The following is a 25,196-nucleotide window of genomic DNA, read 5'->3' on the forward strand; positions in this document are numbered from 1 at the left end:
CCTACGACAGTGTTTTTCAAACTTTTTCAGTTTCAGGACCACTTAACTAACCCTAGCTAAAAAAAAAAGATTAGACCTACTTCAACAGTAGCCTATAATTAGTCTACACAATAGGCCTACTCACTGAACCACCTTGCTTATTGTCTTTGCACTTTGCTTATTGTGTGGATTCATAGGCCTACTGTATGATTTAAACTGGCATATCTTACATAGACAGTGTTGCAGAACTGTTTTTACATACAAGTTGGTTCAATATTGCAAACAACTTATCTATATTATATTTTACCACGTCTGCTCGCGGACCACTTGGGATAGCTTGCGGACCACCAGTGATCCCCGGACCACACTTTGAGAAACACAGGTCTATGAATATGACAGTGGTCCAGTCAAATCTTTTACTGTCTATGGTCAAATCTCAGCCAAATGAGTGAGTAATCAGAATGAGTAATTATAACAGACGAGTAGCCCTGTGGACACACAATATTGTTGGAAAATTGAGATGTGTGAAGCACTATTTGACTCAAATGGTAATCAGAAATAATTTGTTATAAAAAAAAAGACTAAAATGTGTTGACTAAAACTGACTAAGACTAAGATACCTTTAGTTTTCTTTTGACTAAAACTAGACTAAAATGACGAGATTTTCGACTAAAACTTGACTAACAGAAATGATATTTGAATGACTAAATATGACAAAGACTAAAAAGGACATTTCGTCACAAGACTAAGACTAAGACTAAATTAAAAATAGGTGACAAAATTAACACTATTTTACAAAGAGTCAAATTCATATTTCACACAATTCACATTTTACCAAAAGGCAAAACACTATAAACTATTTCACCAATCACTGGAAGAATACGTCTTTCTTATGAGGAATGACATGACTTGCTACCATAGATGGCTGCAGTGATAAGATCACCAGTGAAGTAGAGCTATTATTGACTTCAGGAGCTCCAAGGGAATGACTAAGTCCCATAATGTGTGTGCACGCATGAGTCTCTGTCTGTGGATGCAGCTATTATTACTGAAGTGTACTGTAGGTATTTACACACACACACACACACACTCATTATACAGAAAGACACACAACGTGCATGCGCACACACACAACACACACACACACACACACACACACACACACACACACAGACACACACAGTTGTTTGTAGAATGGAATAACTGGGATTCCCTTTTCAGCTGTACGGTGGCTAAGCTGGCGGTAGCCCTGTGTGTGTGTGTGTGTGTGTGTGTAAGAGAGAGAGACAAGGTGTTAATATGTGCTCATCAGCATGGGTATCTGCACGTATGCTGTACAGCTCCACTAAGAATATCTCAGGGGCAGAGAGAGAGAGAGAAAAAGAGAGAGGGAGAGAGAGAGAGAGAGAAAGAGAGACAGAATAGGGGAGAGAAAAGCAGAGTGAGATAGGGAACGAGGGGGAGGGAGGGAGGGAGGGGAGGAGAGCAAACCCAGTATGACACAGACAAGTGTGTGACAGGGAGAGAAAGAGAGAGAGAGAGAGAGAGAGACGAGCAGAGTGAGTGAGGCAGGGAAGGGGAACAAACGCTGCGTGAAAGCGAGAGTGAGAGAGAGAGAGAGAGAGAGAGAGAGAGAGCACAAATAGAGAGAATGAGAGAAGAGAAGGAGAGAGAGAGAAAAGGAAAGACACTTTGGGGTTTTCACAGTGAACAGCTGAACAGCTCTGAGTAGGGCTGAGCCATAACAAGCCTTAAGGAGAGAGGAGGTGTGTGTTTGTGTGTTTTAGTGGAGTGGAGGTGTGTGTGTGTGTGTGTGAACGGAGAAGAGGTGTGTGTGTGGGGGGGGGGGGTAGTATTGACTGTGGACTCACTGCCCCCATCTTCAGCGCCACCACGCACTGCTGACCAGCGGACAGGATCTGTGGAGGGGACCTCTCAGTCCGACGACCAAGGCACGGACAGACAAGGAACACTGGAGTTGTTTATTTACTTTGGAGGCTGCTTGAGAGCGGACACACACGCACGCACGCACACACACACACAGACACACACACACACGCACACACGCACACGCACACACACACATACGCACACCTGCGCAGGCATAGACTTTCTCACACTCAACACACACAACAGCACGCAGAGTGTCCGGCAGCATGGGGACGGTCAGCGAGCTTTGTGCCTCCAGCTTTCAGGCATTTCTGTGTCCAGCACTGCGTCCAGCTGCCAACACAGGTGCGTACTGCTGCTTTATCTGAAGAGCACACACAGACACACATAAACACACACAAACACACACACACACACACACACACACTTATACAACCATTCATAACCACATGCGTACATACATAACTTACCCAGGGTATTCTTTGTGTGTGTGTGTGTGTGTGAGAGAGAGAGAGATTTGAGTGTATCTCTGTGTGTCTCTGTGTGGTTATTTTAATTCCCTCTGCAATTTCAAATCTTCATTCTAAATATCTAAATGAGGTTAAGTTGCCACTTACATTTTCTCAAACTTTTGTGTATGAAATTGTATAGGATAGCTGATCCACCTGTTTGTGTGTGAATCTTATAGTGGAATTGTAGCACTCTGTGAGTGCCAGTCTGTGTCATTGCTGCCTTTACTTTGAGTGACTGAGGCTCAGAGAGCTCAGTGTGGTGGTCGTGACTTCATCTAAGAAGAGTATGTAATGTAGAGAGAAAAAGACAGAAAGAAAGAAAGAGAGAGAGAGAGAGAGTGTACATGTAATTGAGCTTTGGAAATAATGTTGCTGAAATGTTCATGCCAATAAAGCTTTCTTGAATTGAAATTGAATTGAAATTGAGAGGAGAGAAATGGAACAGAGACCGGAGCTTTGAGGAATAATGGAGCTGTCTGTTGTTGCCGTGGTGATGTACAGTGTCCATGGATCAAGCATTTGAGTGGCAGTCATTGTGTGTATGTGCTTATCTGTGTAAGAGAGTGCTTGCTTATTCAATAAGAGATAGATGTATTGTTTTGCATTTGCCTGAGCATTAATCATTTGGGTGTAGCTGTAACTGTCTGTCTTTCAGTAGAGCTGGTAGGATAAGAGTCTGGTCTGTTCTGAACAGTAGTCTTCTGTCTCCTCCTTTACCCTGTAACCTAGTTGCACTTCTGTGTTTGGAGGAAAAGATGACTATAATGGGACGGCTATCACACAATCTCGTTCTCAGGAAATTGCCTTAATGTTAGCTGTTCAGCCTGTCTGTGCCCATCCGCTCTCGCTTTCACTCTCTTTCTTTCTCACTCCCTTTCTTTCTTACTCTCTTTTTCACTCACTTCCCCCGTCTTCTGTCTTCTGTACACCAAGCACCTTTTGATGTTTGGTGTATTCATTGGGACCTTGGCGTAAGAGGGTATATGTTTCAGGGAAGGACTTGAGTTAGGTATTTAGTCAAAGCTTTCCAGTATCTGGTCTCAGATCAGTTGTTGTGGTCATGTATCTCGTCATCACTGAATATGAGGACCGCCCTCAATGAACTTCTCAGAATAAATAAAGGCATAATATGCTGTGATTGCACGTGGGGGAATGTTTCTTGTTTGTAATCATGCTGCTGTTTCAGCAGGGATCATTGCTAAGCTGTTTTTTTGCTCTGTCTTTAAAGCAAGTGAATATGCCCCTGCTCCACACACACACACACACACACACACACACACACACACACACACACTGTGGCACAGTTACATCTTCCGTCTGTGTGATTTTTGCAGTTAGGTCTGTGGTCTCTTCCATCTTTGAGGAAACTAAACTGTTACCCTCCAAATCCCTGGGGAAATCATCTGGTGGAGTGTTATGACAGTTCCAGCTATGAGGTGTTTGCTGAAATGATTAAGATTCGAATACTTGGAAAGACCTCTCTCACTAAATTACCACTGAAGACGGTACAGAACTATCAGTCAGCTTCGACACTGTCATAGAAATACCGGTAGCACAACTGGCCTATGCAAGATTTTGTTTTTGCAATGTACAACAACATTCCAAAAAAGTTTTGATGCTGTGTAAAATGGTCATAAAAAAAGAATGTAACGATTTGCAAATCCTGTGATCCCTGTATTTTACTGAGAATAGTGCAAGGACAACATATCAGTTGTTGAAACAGAGAAATGTCATTGTGTTTTGGAGGAGAGATGTTCATGTTAAATGTGATGGCAGCAACATGGCAGGGACAAGCACATGTTCTCCTGTATGTTGCTGTCCCTCTTCTTTTAATAACAATCTGTAAATGTTTGGGAACTGAGCAGACCAATTGCTGGAGTTCTGAGAGTGAAATATATAAGATATATATATATATATATATATATATATATATATATATATATATATATATATATATATATATATATATATACATACACACACACAGATATAGGATTTCAGCTGCTCACCAGTCTGGGGTCTCTTAACCACGTTTGCACCCAATTTATTTGACAGGTCTCGACTCCAGCCAGGTCATTTTAGCTCCAGGGCTCTTTTACTATGGAGCAGTACTGTTATGATCTGTGCAGAATGCAGTTTGGCAATGTTTTTTCTAAAATATACAAGATGTTGTCTGCATGGCAGCATACAGTTGCTCAAAACCTGTATCATTCAGCATGAATTGTGCCTTTCCAGATCTGCAAGCTGCCCATGCCATAGCCACTAATGCACTCTCTTTTGAACTCGGTGCTAATAACAAGTTGGATGGTCCCTGATTGAGTCCATGATTTCCTAAAAGAATTCCAAATTTTGTTTGCTGTAATCACAGGACAGTTTTCCACTTTGCCTCAGTCCATCTCAAATGAGCTCGGGCCCAGATGAGATGGCGGCATTTCATGTCTAAGTATGGTTCGTTCTTTGCATGGAAGAGCTTTAACCATTATTTTTGGATGGAGCACCACAATGATTTTCTTTACAGAAACAGGTCTGGTTTTAATGCTGAAACCAAGGGCATTCAATATTGTCAAGCCCTGTCCTTTGTTTACAAAGATTTCTCTAGATTCTCTGAATATTATGATGGTATTATGTACTATATGATGAAATCCCCAAATTTTTCACAATTTCATGTTGAGGAGCCTTTATTTGCCCATACATGTTTTCACAGTGCCTTCTGCGAGACTCTGCCTCTTTGGGATGCACTTTTGATACTCATTCATGTTGCCAGTTAACCTAATTAGTTGTGAAATGCTCTTCCTTGTATTTTCGTTAGCATTGCAAAACTTTTCCAGCCTTTTGTTGCCCCTGTCCCAAGATGTGTTAAAATTCTAAATTAGCTTATGTTTCCCCAAAATAGTCAGATTTCTCAGTTGATATGTGATATGTCGATGTCCTTTTTGCAAGTAAATATAGGTTCAGATTAGCAGATTATTGCATTCTGTTTTTTTTTTTACATTTTACACAGCGTCCCAACTTGTCTGGAAACGGGGTTGTATTTTGTACTGGTCTACAGTAGTTACACTCTTTATAACTATTTCAGTACAGTTGGGGACTTGTGGGCGGCAGGCTATATGTTGATCAGTCATCCTCCAACTCAGCCCTGGAAAGGACAACTGACCAAGGCTAATGCCATGTGTCCTTTTACAAGTGGACATGGTGCTGCCGGGAATCTTCTCTGTCTCTGTTGGAAGTTGTCCCAAAGCAGACACCCACAGACGTGTTTATCAGGAGGACGTGCCAACTTAATGGCACATTGCACCTGCTGCCAGGCACTCCCACCAAACACCCTCCTCACAGCGTGCCACGCAGCCTGAGATAAAGGGTGCTCTTACTGAGGAGTACACTAAGCCTGTTAAAACAATACACTTGGTGTGCACTCCCTGGTTTGAGAAGGATCTTTGTGTTTGCCAGTCTTACTGTGTAGCAGGGGACAGTATGGGGTTCCTTAACTTTATTGTTAAGCAGGAGGAGGACCAGGAGAGTGTCAGGTAAGAGGCCTGCGTAGGAGAAAAAAAACACTCCAAACCCACCTGCAGTTATCTTTCAATAAATATAGCTCAGCCCTTCAAACACCCTCCTCTTTCTCTCTCTCTCACACACACATACTCAAACACACACACTCACACACACACACACACGTGATCCCACCCGGAGCCCTAAGTGCTTTCTGTGGAGCTCCCAGAAGTGTTTAGAGCGCGGCTCCCCCGCAGTAATGAAGGCAAGGGGAGGATGAGGGGGCTGATTATGGCGCCAAAGCGGAGTGTTCTCTCCCCTCAGACACAGAAAGCCAGCGGCACAGGCAACTCCATGTGAACGCCTGGACAACACGTGAACGCCTGGACACCACACCACACCAAACCGCACCACACCGCAACACACATCACGCACGCTGGAGCCGGAGGAGGAAAAGGCTTCAGGAGGAAGCTCAACAGCCAAGGAGAGTCAAAGGTCAACAAGCAGGGAGAGTAGGAAGGACATGGATGAAGATGCAGGTGGAGATGGAGACAGAATGTAAAGCAATGAGTGAAAGGAATGAAAGAATTGGATAGAGGGAGAGAGAGCGATGAACCACAGTGAGATGGAGGTGTTGAGTATAAGAGTGAGTGAGTGGGAGGACCCTGGTGTGCGAGTGATTCTATGAGGCTGGGGGCTGTAAGGATTACTAATGTTAATGATGGTGACTCAGTGAAGATTTCAATCAGCCTCCCAGAGCAGGTGGCATTCATCATCAGGACTCTGTCCTGCTGAGACAGGTGTGTGTGTGTGTGTGTGTGTTAGTTTTTTTGTACCCATGAACTGAGACCAGAGGCATAGGCTACTAGGTTTACAATGCTGGTATCTAAGATTGTTTGTGTTCAATGAAATCTATTGTAAAATGTGAACACAAATAAAGGTATTAAAATGTGTGTGCTAGACATGAGAACACTTATTATGCTGTATTTACAGCCCTTCAGTCCAGTGTGTCAGCCTTGAAGTGACCTGAATTTATAATTCATGTGATGAGGACATAGCAGACAACATTCCTCACTGTCCTTTGCTTGGGTAGCATGGTCACAGATCCTTCTTCAGGTGTGTGCGTTTGTGTGTGTGTGTGTGTGTGTGCATGCATGCGCATAATGTATATGCAGATGTGTACTAAATGCATTCCTAATGAATGTACAGTGTGTGTGTTCTGAGTGTGTGTGTGTTGTGCTCTACTCTTGAAAACTCCCCCCAGCATATCGGACACTACCCTGCATTGCAGTCCCAAAACCTTGCTAGTGTGTTCACTGGGTGATCAGTGCAGCAGATGTGCAGTGAAGGGAGATAATGGAGGGGGACAAAATGCCAATAGGTTCTCAAGTCGGCCCTAACCCTGCTTACTTGTTTTGACAAGTCATGAAGTTACTGAATATTGACTTCAAAAAACACCTTGCTACAATGTGCTGTATACCCAGTTATCACGTACGTGTTTCTTTAAGGTGCAATAGTTGAGGAAAACTTAACAGGTGCATTTTCTCTGTGGCTTACAGCTGAAACACAATGTTTCGAGGCGTCTGTGCTATTAAGCCTTTGTGATATGATATGGACCTGCAGTAAATCTCTGGAGTAATATTTTACCATATTTTTCAGATTGCAATAACATTGTTTTGATTTGATTGTGTGTGTGTGTCTGTTTGCGCACGCAAGTTCATGAGGCAGTATTTTGGTGCTTTAAACAATTCCGCAAAAATGACTTTGAGAGGCCGGTGTGGGTTTTTCAAGCTATCTAGCTGGCTCCAGCTGAGTGGGCAGTCATTTTCTTCTGCCCTTTATGACAAGGTCATTCCATGCTCAACTCAATGCCACTGGGTCTACCTGCCTCCTCTGCACACACGGGTTTGGGTTTGGCACCCACCCTGCCACCATCTCCCTCTGCAGCCCCTGCCTGAGTCCCACTGTTTGTGCTCCCAGCCATACTGACAGATGCTGGATGTGCGCTACTTAGACCTCCTTGCAGCAGTAAACAGCAAGAAATGCCATGGGACGACCAAAAAAACAAAACAAATGTTTTTAACTCCAGTTCCTTTCCACAAGAAGAGCAAGCCAGACGTCTTTTTCAACTGTAATGGGCTCTTGCAAGCTGGAAATTGCCACAAAGCTCTGTTTTAAAGGGTATTGTATGTATTCAAGTTTCTTTTGTGAAGACGAGCCAGTTCCCTTTTAACTGCACCCACTAAAATGGAAATAATATCTTGTGGATTATATGCTTAGTATGTAAATGGCAGGTTGTGTAGAGTCCAGTGATTTCCCTGTAATTTAGGCTTTTCAGAGTCGGCTCGATGTTAAGAGGCCTGACACAAGAGACCGCAGTCAACGCCAGGCAACATCTCAGCTCTGAGAGAGAGAGAGAGAGAGATGGCAAAGCCACAAATAAGATACAATCACACCAACCCACACATGATGTGATCATCAAAACAAGGATCTGTGTGTTTGGATGTACAGTAAACTGAAAAGAATGGCCAATGTGCTCTGGAATAATTTACTTTTTGATGACTTTTGACCACAGTCTGTAAACGTGGAATTAGTAAGTACATTCAACAATTTGGTTGGATCTGATCTCTGTGCTATTTTATATACCAAATGCACTAATTGATCAATGAAAGGTTGTTTTTTGCAGTCTAGAAAGGTCGTTTATCTAATTAGAAGCATTAAGGCTGTCTGAAAGCACACACACACACACACACACACACACACACACACACACACACACACACACACACACACACTCAGTCATAGAAACACTAATGCACAAAAGATGGAGTAGAAATGTAAAGGACAATAGGGATGAGGGATGGGTGATTTTGAAGGTGATGCCACTAGAGGTATCAGATGAAGTGTTATGTGAGTGGACTCACTGATTAATCCAATGAACGGAACCTTGCATTTTGCTGAAAAGGAAACACACACACACACAGACACACACACACACGTACATCTGGCTCAGAAGGAATGTCTCCTAAGTCACTCACTCTGCCCATTCTGATTCAGTGTCCTACATGTGCTCCACAGTCCTGCTTTACTCAGTGCTCTCTTCAGCTCTCCATTAGATTACCAGAGGACTCCTTCTGTTTATGTGCCTTTATTCTCTCTCTCTCTCTCTGTGTGTGTGTGTGTGTGTGTGTGTGCACACTTGTGTGTACTAGTGTGCAGTGAGTAATGAGCTCATAAACCAGGCTGCTTCAGGCTTAGTTGCTGCTCACATCTGCTTTAAAATAAATACACACTCTCACACGTACACATTCTCAAGCTCAGAGTTTCTCACACACACACACACACACACACACACACACACACACACACACACAGAGTCTCACATATATAGCAGCCTTTCACACACTGGCTTAAAAGGAAATGAAGATGAATGTGTTCACAGGGTTTGGATCTGACTCGATGAGAATCGTATCACGTAACACGTCCACTCTGTGACGTCTCACATGTGCAAATTCCCAACACGGCTCTAGTAGTACTAACCCAGGCGGAGAGGAGACTCGTCCCCAAGCTGATATCCTATTCCTGTGAAGTGCGCTGGGCTCCTACACGTGAGTTGAGAAGCTCAGGGCGGCTCCCAACACCAGAACACATGCTAGTGTCGTGTGGAGAATTTGTGTACAGCTCATTGGGATTCCTTCTCAACCCTCCTCTTCTTCCCTCTCACTCCCCCTCTTCTCTCTGTCTCTCTCTGTCTCTCTCTCTCTCTCTGTCTGTCTATCTGTCTGTCTCTGTCTGTCTGTGGGTTGTGGAGTCAATGGCACGTCCCCCTGCAGTCAGAGCTTTGCCCATGCAGCAGGGTTCATAACGGCTGTCTCTCCTTTTCTTGGCCTGATATTTTAGTAGCAGTGCAGTTGCCAGGGGCACCTGTGACACCTTCATTACGTCCCCACAAATAGCCTGACGTCTCCTGATTTCAACTCACCTCACCACACCTCACCACACCACACCACACCACACCTCACCACACCGCATCACCACACCGCACCACACCTTATCACACCACACCACAGGTTCCATTCATTTTCACGTAAAGAAAAAAGCCACAAATCTAATCTATCCGCATCTACCATCCCTCCCCATCTGTCTAAAGATGCACTTCCCTAAGTCACTGCCACCAACTTCCCCAGCAGCCTCTCCAGTAAGAGTATCCCCTGCTCCTCCATCTCCACGCTCCACACCATTCTAACCCAGTCATGCAGCTGAGATCCTTTAGTCCTAATGGCCACACCGCTTCTTGCCTTATGTTCGCGTAGTGTTAATTTCGTCAGACAAGACGAGAGGAAATATGTTCGTCAACAACCTTTTTTTTCCATGACTAAGACGAGACGATGACGAGACGGCAGTAAAGTCCTGAAACACTGACTAAGACCATCTTAAGATGCATTATTATTGACGAAAAAAGACGAGACTAAAATGTTTTGCATGAAATAAAAACTAAGATAAAATCTCACTTCATTTTCGTCTACAAAATGAGAAGACAGAATATCTAGCTCTTACGTTTTCAACATTTTCCGAATGAGTTCATACGCAACAGCTTTCCTGTAGGCTAGTCTACGTGCTGTTGCTGCAACCCTGTAGCCTAGAAATCTAGACGCGCCCCTAGCGGCCGCAAATTACATTTGCTGCCAGGGCTAGTCTAGCAACTCTCCGTTGGCTTGTGAGCTCCAGAAATCGAAACTTAATCAGGCCAATGAAATCGTGTATAGAGTCGTTAGGTAGGCTTAACATAATGATTGATGGCAGAGTTGCAACGGTTTGGCTTGAATTCCCTGCTACTTGAAAACAAATAAGATAGATGTTGCTGCTGGCGAACAGTGTGACACGAGTTAAGCTTTTATTAAGTAGGCAAACGTTTGAACTAGCCAACTAGCTCCGCTGGTGGGAAACGCATGGGACTCATTGCGCTGCTGCTGTCCTATTGCGTGCAGAGGGAATTTGAAAGACAACTGATTATCCCGCCCCTCGGACTGAGCACTGCGAACGGTGAGTGCCCAGACCCTATATTTTAATGTGGGTCTGGCTCGTCAGGCTAGCAACCCTGTGGCTGCAAGACGAAACTACATGGAACAAGAATACTGGAGATTTCTGCCAGAGTTAGCAAGCTAACTACCTAAGCTTTATGCCACAATGCTACATACCCAGAAGTTGAAGCTTCTCTCATACAAATTAACATCCCCCAGAATGTCCATACGAAAATGTTCATCATGTAATGTCAACTATTTAACTAGTTAGACTGATGATGCAAAGTTTGCTAGCAAGTAAGCTAATATGGAAAGTTCGCTAGCAAGTTAGCTATGGCTAAGATGGAGATCGGACAACACATAGACAGTGTTGCAGAACTGTTTTTACATACAAGTTGGTTCAATATTGCAAACAACATATCTATATTATATTTTACCACGTCTGCTCGCGGACTACTTGGGATAGCTTGCGGACCACCAGTGATCCCCGGACCACACTTTGAGAAACACAGGTCTACGAATATGACAGTGGTCCAGTCAAATCTTTTACTGTCTATGGTCAAATCCCAGCCGAGCTATAACTGTAGCTCGACTTACCTGTGCATGTAAACATACTGACTGACAAAAAATCAGAATGAGTAATTATAACAGACAAGTAGCCCTGTGGACACACAATATTGTTGGAAAATTGAGATGTATGAAGCACTATTTGACTCATGGTAATCAGAAATAATTTGTTATAAAAAAAAGACTAAAATGTGTTAACTAAAACTTGACTAACAGAAATGATATTTGAATGACTAAATATGACAAAGACTAAAAAGGACATTTCGTCACAAGACTAAAACTAAGACTAAATTAAAATAGGTGACAAAATTAACACTAGCGCGCGCCACAGCCTGGGTCAGATTTGGCTATTTTTATTTTCTAATAAGAGGAGATATGAAAAGGGGGATTTGGCTGCCAGCTTTGCCTCCCCCCCCTCCCCCTCCCCATCACAGTTGCCGCCTCTGGTCTTTAAATGGGCATGAGCTCCATGAGCTCCTGCTCTCAGCCCTCCCCACGGCCACGAGTCCCGAGTGCAGGCAGCAGCTGAGGAGGGGCGAGCCGAGCCGAGGCTCTGGGTAACAAATAAGACAGCAGAGCAACTTATAAGCTCCCGCTGTCTCGCCGCACGCCCCATGCCATCGATCCCGTGCCAATTAGCCACGCGGTGCCGTGCGTGCTTATTGTGTTTGTGTCGGCGGGTGGGGGTGGTGGGGTACTGGTTTTTGGGGGCGGGTGGTGTTTGCCTGAGAGGACATGGGGCTGATGATGATTTACTGGCCAACTCCCCAGTGGAGGATGCACAGAGCCACAAAATAAATTAATGTGATGCAGAAGAGAACAGGGTGGAAACGGAGCAATAATATCTGTGCAGGAAATGATCCCTCCCTCCCTCACTCTGTGCCATGACTCTCACTAAAACAAACAGCCTTCATAGAGCTGTCAGATGTGCGTATAGCTGTGCTAATGGTATGTGCAGATATGGATTACCGATGCTACCACTGCCAACAGAGGAAACTGTTCAGTGTTTACTATCATGGGTAAATTAGGGGCTTTAGTCATAGTAGAGGCGATAGACCTGCCATTATAATTACCCCTTGCCTGTTGTGTGCCTGTGCCTATGCACACTTTGAATACAATTATGAGGCTGTTATTTGCAGTCTGCTTGTTATGTATGTGTATGGGTAGCTACATTTGTCAATTTGGTACAATTTGACCTTTCCATTCATTTAGTGTGAGTATGACTCACATATGTACTATGAACACAAGGTAATTGGCCATATGTAATCATTAAATACGACACACACACACACACACACACACACACACACACACACACACGTTAAACAGTGAGCATGTATGGTGTCTGAGCCTCATCAGGCTGTCTGTTTGTTCCCTCCCTCCCTCATTCCCTCAGTCTCTGTTGTAACTTTGCCATTATGCTCCTGTCTCATGTCACACCAGGTGTTTAATGAAAAAGGCTCTCTCTGTCCCTTTTGTGTGTGTGTGTGTGTCTATGAGAGAAAGAGAGTGTGTGTGTGTGTGTGTGTGTGTGTGTGTGTGTGTGTGTGTGTTACAGAGATTGTGTGTTTGTGTGCATGAGAAAGCAAAACGTTTCAAGGGAAAGATTTAAATTGCGAATTTGATGTGGAAGGAAAACCAGTACTTGTTGAGGGAAGCTGCTTCTAAAGATGTTCCTCTTTGTTGACGCGTCCTTCACTATCAAACATTCCTCAAAGACTCAGACTTCCCAGCAGACGCTTCATGCATTCTTGTGTTTGTGTGTGAAATTAATGTTTGTGGCTGAAATTAGTGTGAGACCAAGTATGTATACTAGTGTGTATGTTTGCGTGCTTGTGTCATCCAAGAATCTCTCTTGTCACATCTAATTTAAACTGCCCACATTCTCCACACACTCACACTCACTCTGAAAGAGGTGAAAATGCTTTGGACGAAGGCTGTTTTTGTGGCGTTGAAGCTGCTGCTGTGAAAATAGAGGATGATTTCCTGCCTCTACGCCAGCTGGTTTCTATCCACCTCCATCAGCGCTGCTGCTCCGTCCTGTTTGCTCCGGGCCCGTCGCCTGTCCAGAGCAGAGCGCTGGACTGGGGCTGAGGTCTGATTGGCAGGGAGGAGGGGATTTCATCCTGGTCAAATCCGCCAGCTGATCCCACAGCTGTAGGGAATTCACTGTTTCCCTCCAGCCGGCTCACTGACACTGAGACACTCAGAGACACAGACACACACACACACACAGACACGCATAGACACACACACACACAACACACACACACACACACACACAGACACACACAGACACACACACATACACACACAGACATACACATACAAGCATTTATAGTTTATGACACACATCAACACAGTCACATACATTTCTAATGTTTCACATTTGCTCACATTCGCACACACACACACACATACACACTCACCTCACACCCATATTAGACGTCCAGACATACCCTTAATCCTAGAGTTAGTCTTTGACAAAAACTCTGTATTGCCTGATAAAATGGATGACCTTTTACATACCAGTAGGTAGATTATCTGGTTAGGCCTGATATTAAGAGCTCATCTTTAAATCATACTCAAATAGATGATCTCAATGGGTGCTATGGTTTAAATAGCTGATAGTCCCAGACTAGAGGATGGCTATGGTAAAGAAGTGTGTGTGTGTATGTGGGTGGGGGGTGGGGGTGGGGGGGTGTAATGGGTGCCTCCTTATGATGGATGGTGGGGATGGTGTGGTGGTGGTGGTGATTCCGTTGCGGCAGAGTCCTGCCCTCTCATCAGGGCTGGACGGTCAGCTCTGAGTGTCTTTCAGAGGGACATTAATTATTGACTGGCCCCTTCATTACAGCTCATTCATTATTAATGAGGCATATAGCAAGGATTTTGGTGGGCTCTGCAGAAACAAGGTTCTAACCTTCACATACATACCTCCACACATCCACCCACACACATGCACCAATGCCATATACTATGCACAGAAGCATTACATGCACATATAAAATCAAAGCCCCCCCCCCCCCCCCTACACACACACACACACTCTCTCTCTCTCTCTCCCTCCCTCCCTTTCTCTCTCTTTCACACACAAACTCTCTCTCTCTCTGTTTCCCTTTCACATACACACACACACACACACACACACCTGTACTTAGTATTCCGGCACCAAACCTCAGTGACATGACAGCCCTCTGTTTCTAGCATATATCCCTAAGGATGTACCAGTGCGGGGGCTGTGCTATAACACTAGCTGAGGAGGCTGAGGTTCCCCTGTAGTGGTCAAGTAGAGCATGTGGAGGTGCCACATCCGTCCCTTAAGTCTTGAGTCTGGGCCTCTGGACATGCTGCTGTTTGGCGTTGGTTCAGGTCTGACAAACGCAGTGACTGCTCACACGCCCCTGGTTATTTTTATGTCCTCTCCTCTGTCAGTGGCCTCGTTTTTCTGGATAAAAACTTCTTTTTTCCTTCCTGCCTTACAGGGAGCACAGTTCCACTCACAAACATACACTCACACACACACACACACACACACACATGCCTTGCGCACTCATACACACATGCACACACACACACACACACACACACACACACACACACACACACACACACACACACAAACTGTCTGTGGGGAGGTGTTGTATTATTACTGAAGTGAAGAGGCATTTCAGTGCATTAGTGTTGCTATTCTGGGTGAGGATGTCCTTTAGGTGCCATCCTTCTCTGTCATACACACACACACACACACACACACACACTCTCTCTCTCTCTCCAGAGCCCTTTCATCTCTGAGAATCAGCAGTTTAGATCCTCCTTATTCATCACAGGTAACACCTACACAGAGTGCTTCCTGCATGTAATAATCTCAATACACCTGGTTTATGTCTCTGTTGCATTGGGGTGTGTGGAGGTTAAGGAGACCTAATTCAAGCAGCTCACACAAACACACACACACACGCATACACACTCACACTAACACACACAAACTCATAAACACACTCGAGGGAAATAACATTTAGTCCTGGGCTAAAGATAATTGTGAGATGGCCTCCCACTCTGGCACACGCAGGCTCTGGGGAGATAGCCTCTCTGTTTCTGAGGAGGCAGCTCTCTCAGTGAGCTCCGCCATGTGAGTCATGTGCAAAAACTCCCCTGCTAAGCCCTGACCTCACGCAAGGCAGGCAGGCCGGGCCCTGGGCGCCTTCATCTGACGCATTCTCTGGTTTCCACCGAGAGCCCATGTGTGGAGTGGTTAGCGCTACTCCCTGTGACATATGATGTGTGTGTCTGCCTGCATGTGTGTGTGTGTGAGTAAGTGAGGGAGTGAGTGAGTTGCCTCGCTCGAGCAGAAGGACTGTAGGAGGTTGAACTCTGAGTCGTGATAACAGAACCCAGATTGGGCTCTGCTGCTCTGAGCCACCTCCCTCTCTCTCTCTCTCTCTCTCTCTCTCTCTCTCTCTCTCACTCACTCACTCACTCACTCACTCACACACACACACACACACACACACACACACACACACACACACACACACCCCTCCCCTATTTATTGTGTGTATGATGCACAGTGTGTGTGATGCATAGTGAAAGTCACTGTGTAAATTATGCACCATATGTGTGTATATTATGTATATGTGAAAATGTTGTTTATTAGCTCAGTGGTTGTATTGAAGTAACATGCAAACACCAATCGGGGCTCCAGAGACACAAGCAAATGTGGAGAGAAGAGAGCTGAGAGAGAGAAAAGGGGAAAGAGAGAGAGAAAGAGATAGAGAGAGAAAGATGAAGGGCGTTTAATGAAAGTGTAATCATAGGTTGCCTTGCTGCTCTTTGACTCTCTTTGTAGTGAGTTTGTGTGAGTGTATTTCTGTGTGCATCTGTGAGTATGTGGAAGATTTCATGCGGTATTGTACTGCAGGTCCATCAAGCCTTACTTGTTGCCGTGGTCAGTGGACACATACACACATGCACACACACACACACACACACACACACACACACACACACACACACACACAAAATGAAATAAAATGAAATAAACAGCCTTGCCTTAACACCCATTGAACCACACTGACATAAATTGCATTCCATTTAACATTCTTGCTTGTGGGTGTTGACAATATCTGACAACCAGAGGCTTGTCCCCAATATCTCTACACTCTTGCCTTGAATTGTACGCACTGTTACTTGTCCAAGGTCAGTTATATCATGAGCCACATGCACACATCCCATGGTCAACAGCCAGACTCTGGCTTATGACATATGAAAAAGGAAAGATAAAGAAAGGAAGAAAGAGAGAAAGATAGAGAGACAGAGGTGCCATGGTAACGGAATGCCTGGTAACCGAGCGATGCTCCTACAGCTGACAATGGCTTGGCCACAGAGCTGTGGAACAGCAGGGGGAGAGAGAGCGCCACAGACCTCAGGTGTGCTGGAGTATGCAGGGAGTGCACCACTGATGCTCATCTGCCCCACGCATGCATACATATGTACAAACAAACAAACAAACACACACACAAGCCAACGCATTTGGGATCAGCCCCAAGGGTGGCACTTCAGCAGCCTGGGACAATAATCAAATGGTTGGATCATCTGGTTTTAACTTTAACACACACACACACACACTCACACACACACACACACACACACACACTCTCCCATACTCATGCACACTGGGCTTGTTTGTTGTGTGTTGATCATGTTGGGGTGGTGTTGCATGTGGCTCCAGCTCAGCGGGCCCAGACTGCACGGAGAGGCACTGAGGGGAGCCCTGAGGGTGCGGAGCTGCATTAATAATGAAGCACGTTGGAGGATGGAGACGCTTGCGTAACACCAGGCAGGCAGGCAGGCAGGCAGGCAGGGTTCTTGGGCTGTTCTGTTGAATTGTTGTTTGTTGTTTCTCCTCTGAGCTGCTGCTACTGCTGCACAGAGCCATGGGACACGTTGGAGTCTGTCACCTTGGCTGACATCTTGAATTTCCCCTTGAGGATCAATAAAGTATCTATCTATCTATCTATCTATCTATCTATCTATCATAAAAGACCTTTGTGTCAAGTTGAGACACCTTGAGACACACACACACACACACACACACACACACACACAGAGTATGTACATTAGTAGCAGATGGAAACATAGACACAGAGACGTGCACAAACATCAGATGCAAATACACATGCTACAAAGATGCAAATACACATGCTACACACCTAGCCTTAATACATCGATACTTAGACAAGCACATTAAACACAGCACACACAGCAGCATACACAGTCACACACACAGCAGACCAGAAGCCAGAGGTGTGCAGATGGCAAAGAGAGATAGAGGAAGAAAACCTGAGAGATTTCTTCACGCAAGAGGTGCTTTCCAATTCGCAAACGCAGGCCAATGTTTGCAAACAGGTTTCTATTTGCCTTGAGTTTTTTAAATTACCATTATAATGGAATGTTAACAACAAATCGTTTAAATTGAACTGTTTAGAAAGAAAAAAAAACATGTTCACCACAAGCATCCGGCACTCTTACTGAATTTGAACTCCCCTCAGTTCTGCCTGGATTATATTGAACAGTGAAAATGCCAGCCCTGCTGATGCTGTGGTCATTCATTGTGCTGAAGCTGTGGCCATTTACATTCATAAACTGCTGATACCACGTCTGACCAGAGGGGGGCATCACAGTAAGCCCTCACCAGTTTTTTTGTCTTGTGCTGCTTACAAACGTGTTTCCAAATGTGCCAGTCAATCAGTTACCTCCAGACAGGTGCTGTCTCGGGACTTGAAATACCGTTGAAGAAGGCAGCCCAGGAGAGAGAGAAAGGGAAAGAGAGAAATGAGAGGAGAGAGAGGACAAGTCACGTCCATGTTGATTTAAGGAGATGAAAGTGCATATGAAGTCATCCCTATGCATTTGATTTGCACTCTCCACCCAACTCCATCTCTCTGATGCCTATCTTAGCAAGCACTTGATGAGTGTTGCTTTGGAATGACAACTTTACATAAATAACATTTTCCCAAACAGGCTTTGGTGAGATCACTCCAAATCCAGCAAAATGCACACACATAGCTGACTGACTTAGTCCCTGCCGTACGAAAGTGCTCAGATCTTTGCCGTACTCTAATGAACACCATCAGGCTGGATTTACCATGGGACGTTCTGGCGTGTAGATAGCATACTAAACACTTGGTATGGTTTGACTGTGATAGTGTGGACATCAGAAGCATCATGAGCAGTTCAATGTGACCTTCACGTAAGATCAGTAAAATTCTATCGTAGCATTTTAATCAGCTTCACACTCCAGCCCTATTTGGCTCTCGACCAGCTTTATGTGCAGCATAAATGTTGGAAAACCGTAGTGAACTTGTGTTTCATTCACATGCGGGGACCGTGCACCTTATACAGTCTGAGTTCCTGATTTGTAGGTTAGCTGGCATGGGGTCATTTCTTTCCTTAAAAACCTTCCATTCAACTTGAAGTCATTCCATTTCTCTGATGATAGGTTGCAAAAGCAGTGACTCACAGTTGTCATACTTGCTGTAAGGCTAGATCAGGAGTTAGATCCAGCTCTGACCACTGCCATGGTCTGCGTGTGAATGACCAGTTAGGTCAGTCTCACTCATTTGCCTGCATTAATGAAACATCTCTCGCTGATCTCTCCATGTGCATGCTCTGTGTCCCCCCACTTTTACAGCCAAAGTGATGTTCTGTGCCACAACGCTCTACCGAACGCCTGCACTTCTAGTCAACAAGCCCGTGCCAATTAGCATTGGCGTTAAGAAAAACAAGCAATTAAAACAATTTGCATCCAGTTTTATTACTCATAAGTATTTGTGAGATATGAGCTCATGTGTGGCATTCACAACTGTGATGGTGGGAAAGACAACAAGGGCACTCAGGGGGAGGGGGAGGGGTAGGAGAGGGTTGTTGGAGCGTTCCCGTGTTGTTTGTGGCAGTCACACTACTTTGGGCAGAGGCTTGCAGGCATGGCAGGATAAAGTCTTTATTGTTTAAATCGTTTGTATGGCGTGATTTCTCCAATTTGCCACAGTTCTGCTGTCGATGTGAACTTCATGTGCGCTTGTAACTTTGTGAGTGTAGTGTAGTGTGAGCTCATAGGGCACTGATCTGTGGTTTGGGCTCTGCTGAGGGGATATGTGCTGTGAGAATCCCACTAGGAATGTGAAATTGCTTTTTTGTGGTTGTGCTTTTGATTTAGTATGCTTGATTTAGACAGGGTATCCATGCAACAGAAAGCAAACAGTGACACATATCAACCCTCTGCATGACTGTGCGCTGGATTTGGAGAGGAGTTGTGCCACAAGTGCAAACACACAGACCGTGGCAGTGAGTAGGCTAGCTTTTACATTTATCCAGACAATCACAACATTAAAGAGGAACCAATGCTACAGCATTTGTGCATTTTGGGAAAAGTGAAAAGAAGTCTGCGACAACAGTGACAGCTGTTTTTCTAGAGGAATTCAGTCCCTGCTTTTGTCACTCAATTCTCTCCTGCCAACAACTGTGGATTTGTGTGTGCGTGTGTGCTTACCACACATGTAGCGGCTTGAAGCGCATTCTTATTGGTTGCTGTTGGAGCGCAGCATTAGAAGCCACGCCCAGCTTGTGAAGCGTGCGTCCTGCTTTGATCTCATCCGGTGGCGTTCTGTTGCAATGGACAGTCGCTAAGATCTGTAACTCTCAAGTTGTCAAGTTTATTTCTGTTATCTGAACAACCGACATTTAGCGAATACAATATCCCAGTTATACAATTAATTTACCCATCTTCACAGTGACTTCGTTGTTAATTTCTACTAAGCGAATTTCTAATTAGCCGGCCAGCTGATTCTACAATGGTTCTCAAAGCAGAAGATGGAGTCGGTGAGTTGGGTTTGGTTTACGTCACATGATATAGTTGATGGTCATTAATTCTCTGCCTCTGAAAAAGTATCGTTTCGTAGCCTGCGTGACGTGTGTACATTCTTTTCAACAGTGATCTGTGTAACACAAAGCAGTTTTAAAGCAACAGGTCGTCGCATGACGTATATATATAGTATAAGTACTCTTTTGATCCCGTGAGGGAAATTTGGTCTCTGCATTTATCCCAATCCGTGAATTAGTGAAACACACACAGCACACAGTGTACACACAGTGAGGTGAAGCACACACTAATCCCGGCGCAGTGAGCTGCCTGCATCAACAGCGGCGCTCCGGGAGCAGTGAGGGGTTAGGTGCCTTGCTCAAGGGCACTTCAGCCGTGCCTACTGGTCGGGGTTCAAACCGGCAGCCCTCCGGTTACAGGTCCGAAGTGCTAACCAATAGGCCACGGCTGCCCTATGTGCAGACACAACATACGTTTAGCCTAAGCTACTGTATAATCAGCTCTTCAGTTATGATCCATCCACTGTATGGCAGACGCGCATGTTGAAGCACTTGCAGTGAGCACATTAGTTTATAAGCCTGTAAAACATTAAGAGGGTTCCAGTGTAGGCTATTTTTTTGTTTCACTGATCACAAGTTGTCCATCTGTAAATGAGCTAATGTCATATTTCCGTTATAGGCTAGACTGCCATGTATTCAGAAATAGCTCTTTACACAGCACAAACAACTAGCTAGGTTTATCCATTGATTTGGTTACAGCATGACAAAACCCTTTCGTTGAAACATGATGATTATCACACCATGGTCATTTTTTTTGTTATTGTACTAGTAATACCACCTTTGTAACAGATCTTGGCAAAAATACATTTAACTACATCTATATGTTCTATAAGTTCACCACAAGTGTTGTAAGTGTGACTGTGGTTAGAGAAACTGAAACCACATTAGGCTATGTTAAAGTGGGTCAGACCAATTCTGTGTGTTGAGGCAGCAACCTTAAACACCTGTTACACTTTTACTCGTCTGCAAGTCTTGTAAAATGAAATGACAGAAGTTTCCCTCGTAATGCCCGCCTCAGCTTTGTAAACACACATGTCGCCTGTGCCACTGATGTCAGGGCTTTGAATGTAGTTCTGCAGTTCCACTGTTGTTTTGCATGAACCATTTCTTAATTAAACACAATTATAAATCTTTCAGTGGCTGGCTGAAGTTCATTATTGCCCAGTAGCAGTCCATAAGTGTGTGTGTGTGTGGGGTTGGGGCTGGGGGGTGTGGGTGGATGATAATCAGGCCCTTGTCAGCTACAGTATAAATGACTCTTTGACGAAGCCTCTGGCTGGCTAGATCTCGTGTGCCATTGTGGTGTTTGGCACGGGTTCCTTGGGCTGGCCTACAGTTACCCTGTTTGAGCCTATTGAGTCCTTGGCATGAAAGGGAGGCATTTGTGTGGCTTCGACACCCGCTTGCTCTTCATGATGCCTTTGCTGCCATGCTCCGTAGTGCTTTAGAAACTTCTAAGAGCATGGTGTAAACATCAGCCATTCCTGGTCAGGATGATGACTGGTGTTTGTTTGGGTTTAGTCTGATGAGGCCTAATCAACTCAATATTTAGAAAGTATGGAGAAGTCCCCACACTGGAGCTCCCTTGCAATGCACTTTTAATGAGATGCCCCAAAACGGTGACATTTCCAGCCTCATGATCTTCTTCAGACTTCAGTCTACTCATGTCAAGATGTACAGCAGTACCTTGCGGAATGATATGGGTTAAAAGAGGCAGTTCAAATCAGATCTCTAAAGACCACACAGATCATCTACGAGCTTGTCGTGGTCAAGTTTCTATATGTACCAGAGTATGCTACTGAACAGGGCACGGGAAAACCAGAATTACAGGAAGGAACATTTTTTTTTGTAGTCATTGTTTTTTGTGCATACTGTCGGGTTTAACTTATAAACGGTTTCACAAGTTCCACCCGTTTTCATGATGTGTGGTTCTCAAGAATTGTCACAAGTTTCATCACTGCCTGACATGCTTGCAGTTTTTTGGCGTCACTAAATAAACTTGAATTTGAACTTGAGAAAACAGAAACGGGTTGACCTCCTGTGTCCCCCAGTGGAAGCTTACCATGTGTGGCATTGAGATGGAGCCGCGTGGTGGGAGAGGGGGAAGAGTCTGGGAGGACAGGCCTCGACTTTTAAAAACACTACAGGGGCTGTTGAGCTGACAGGGCAAAAATGGAGGCTCTTTCCGCTTGTCCATGATGAGAGTTGTTGCTGCAGCTCATTGTCTGCGTGTGAAGGCTTAGGAGGCCAGCCAGACAGAGGGAGGGAGAGGAGAGAGGGATGAGGGTGGAGGAGAAGAGGTGGGGGGGGGGGGGGGTTGGGTGTTGTCTTTTCCTGCTGGTGAGGCGAGAGGTTTTCCACTGTAAAAAAAGAGAAAGAAACGAAGCTCTCGCTTTCTCTCCTTTGTTCGTTCGAGCTCTTGTTTTCATGTTCTGTTTTTCTTCTCTGTGCTCTCTGCTTGGCATATAGTGCTCTCAGACACACACACACACACACACACACACACACGCACACACACAGACACACGCACGCACACACACACACACACACAGACACACGCACACACACACACACACACACACACACACACGCACACAGACACACGCACACACACACACACACACACACACACACGCACACAGACACACGCACACACACACACACACACACACACACAGACACACATTCTTTCACTCTTCTTTCTCTCTCTATCATTTCTGTTCTGTTGTCTTATGTGTCTGTCTATACCATCGTCCCACACCCGGGGACACACACCCTCAGTGAAACAGGATACAGGATGTGAGGCTTTGCGGTTGTTAACAGATGGGCCATTGAGCCAGGCCAGGGCCTGTCCAGTAGAGCAACAGGTGACCCAGCTCAGTCCTGCTAAACTTAGTGCCCAGCTGGCTGCATCATTCAGCACTCGGCTCACTGGACTCCTCAGTACTGATCCACAATGTGGTGGACTTTGAAGCTGCTGTTTTATAGGTCTCTTTTAGATTTGACCATGGCTCAGAGCAGATGTTTATGGCCATGTCTTGATTTCAGACCTGGCATATGCACTGAATAGCAAATGCACTGAAGCTCTGTGTGGCTCACCGGAGCCCTCTGGTGGTGGAACACACCCTAGTGAATTTGCAGTACGGGCTTTAGGGTGTCACTGATTGTGTATTGTACACTGACTGTGTATTTAAGACTTAATTTAAGTCCGGTCCTGAAGGTGGATGTCAGTCTTTACTTTGTCTTTTTTTTTTTTTTTCAACACATCCAAATTAATGATGCAAGCATGACCATTCATATTTAGTCTGTTCACAATTGACTTCTGGGTAGTAGTTTAAAGGATAATTCCAGTGTGATTTTGACCTAAAGTGTGTTGAAACATGATACCGAGTGTGAATGTATGGCTCATAGCTCACCTCGGCTTGTCCCCTGCACTCAGAAATCTGGCGCTAGTTAGCCAATGCTACCAACACAGTGTTTCGTTGTGGTGCCAACAGATGCCATCAGATTCCAAAAATAATTCCGTGAAAATGCATGGATTCCAGTTGCTGCTACGGAAGCAACTGAATCCATGCTGGGAAACACTGTGTTGGTAGCATTGGCTAACTAGCGCCAGTATTCTGAGTGCAGGGGACAAGCCGAGGTGAGCTATGAGACATACGTTCACACGTATCATGTTTCAACACACTTTAGGTCAATATCACACCAGAATTCTCCTTTAAGTATGTAGATTAAGTATACTAAGGGAATAAGTACACTCAAAAGGTCTTAAGGTCCAATGTGTCTTTCACGGTCTTACTCCAGGTTACTATTTAAAGTGATTATAGAGAGGTGATAGAACACACTGCATTCTGCTGTGGCATCCCAGGCCAAAGTAGTAGATAGCTGATGGATTATCACAAATAGCCTCCTCATACACACACACACACACACACACCTAGACTGAGGTGATTCACCTCTGGGTTAGATCATTATCCACTTTAGTGATGTCCGTCAGTCAATGTCTAAATGCATTTTCCAGCAGACTATATCACTTTCCGCTTGGCTCGGAGAGGTTGCGGAGGGCTTTCATTGGTAATTGATGGTGGTAATTAAGTAAGGCTCTCTAGTGCTTGAGCAAATGAGGGGTCATTTAATGCCCCTAATCAGATGGCGTCTCATCCTGCGACCATTTGGTGATAGCACTGCTGTTAATGGGCTGTTTGCACGACAGGCACAGGGTTGCTAAGAGCCAAAGAAATTAGTGTCTGGCTATGTATCATTTAGCCTGAATCACATTTATGTATTTTTGTCAGTCTGTGCACACACATATATGAGAACCATTTCCTGTCTGGGGGTCAGTCATAAAACTGTGTGTGTGTGTGTGTGTTACAGTTTGGGTGAAGGTAGGTTTCTGGAGGTGAAGTACATTGGTTGGGCTCACTGTGTATGAGAGAGATAGAGCTAGTGTGTGTGTGTGTGTGTGTGTGTGTGTGTGTGTGTGTGTGTGTAGTAAGCACCGTACATAAAGACTGAAGAGCTTGTGTGTTGTGAAGTGATTCCCCCTCCCAAATCCTCTCTCTCCCTCCAGCCTCTTCCCCAGCAGCACATCCAGGTCAGTGGGGGCTTAGTGGCCCCTCTCTGCAGCTCGTGCTCCTCAGCCCCTAAACCATGCCACGCTCACACTGATTGGTCAGTCTCAAATGAAATGTGTTATCGTTCATGTGGACCCTTACTGTGTTTAGATGGGCCACCCGTGTTTGTTCACAAGCAGTGCAAACAGACCTGCAGAAAATGAGGAGATGAGTCAAGAAATACA

General features: G+C 44.9%; 1 protein-coding gene across 4 annotated transcripts in view; it reads left to right on the forward strand.

The window, feature by feature from the left end:
- cyth1b (cytohesin 1b) overlaps positions 1-25,196 on the forward strand; it is a 67,622-nt gene that overhangs the window by 12,142 nt on the left and 30,284 nt on the right. Inside the window, exon 1 of one of the 4 annotated variants that reach the window (XM_042083387.1) lies at positions 1,595-2,214. The exons of 1 other annotated variant lie outside the window; for it this stretch is intronic. In XM_042083387.1, coding sequence (XP_041939321.1) covers positions 2,136-2,214 — 79 coding nt within the window. In that variant the 5' untranslated portion in view covers positions 1,595-2,135. Of the gene's footprint in view, positions 1-1,594; positions 2,215-20,116; positions 20,339-25,196 lie in introns of those variants that run through there. 2 more of the 4 variants (XM_042083384.1, XM_042083385.1) reach the window with 2 other exon arrangements.

This window comes from Alosa sapidissima, chromosome 24, assembly GCF_018492685.1.
Source record: "Alosa sapidissima isolate fAloSap1 chromosome 24, fAloSap1.pri, whole genome shotgun sequence".
In the NCBI taxonomy this organism is placed as follows: domain Eukaryota; kingdom Metazoa; phylum Chordata; class Actinopteri; order Clupeiformes; family Clupeidae; genus Alosa; species Alosa sapidissima.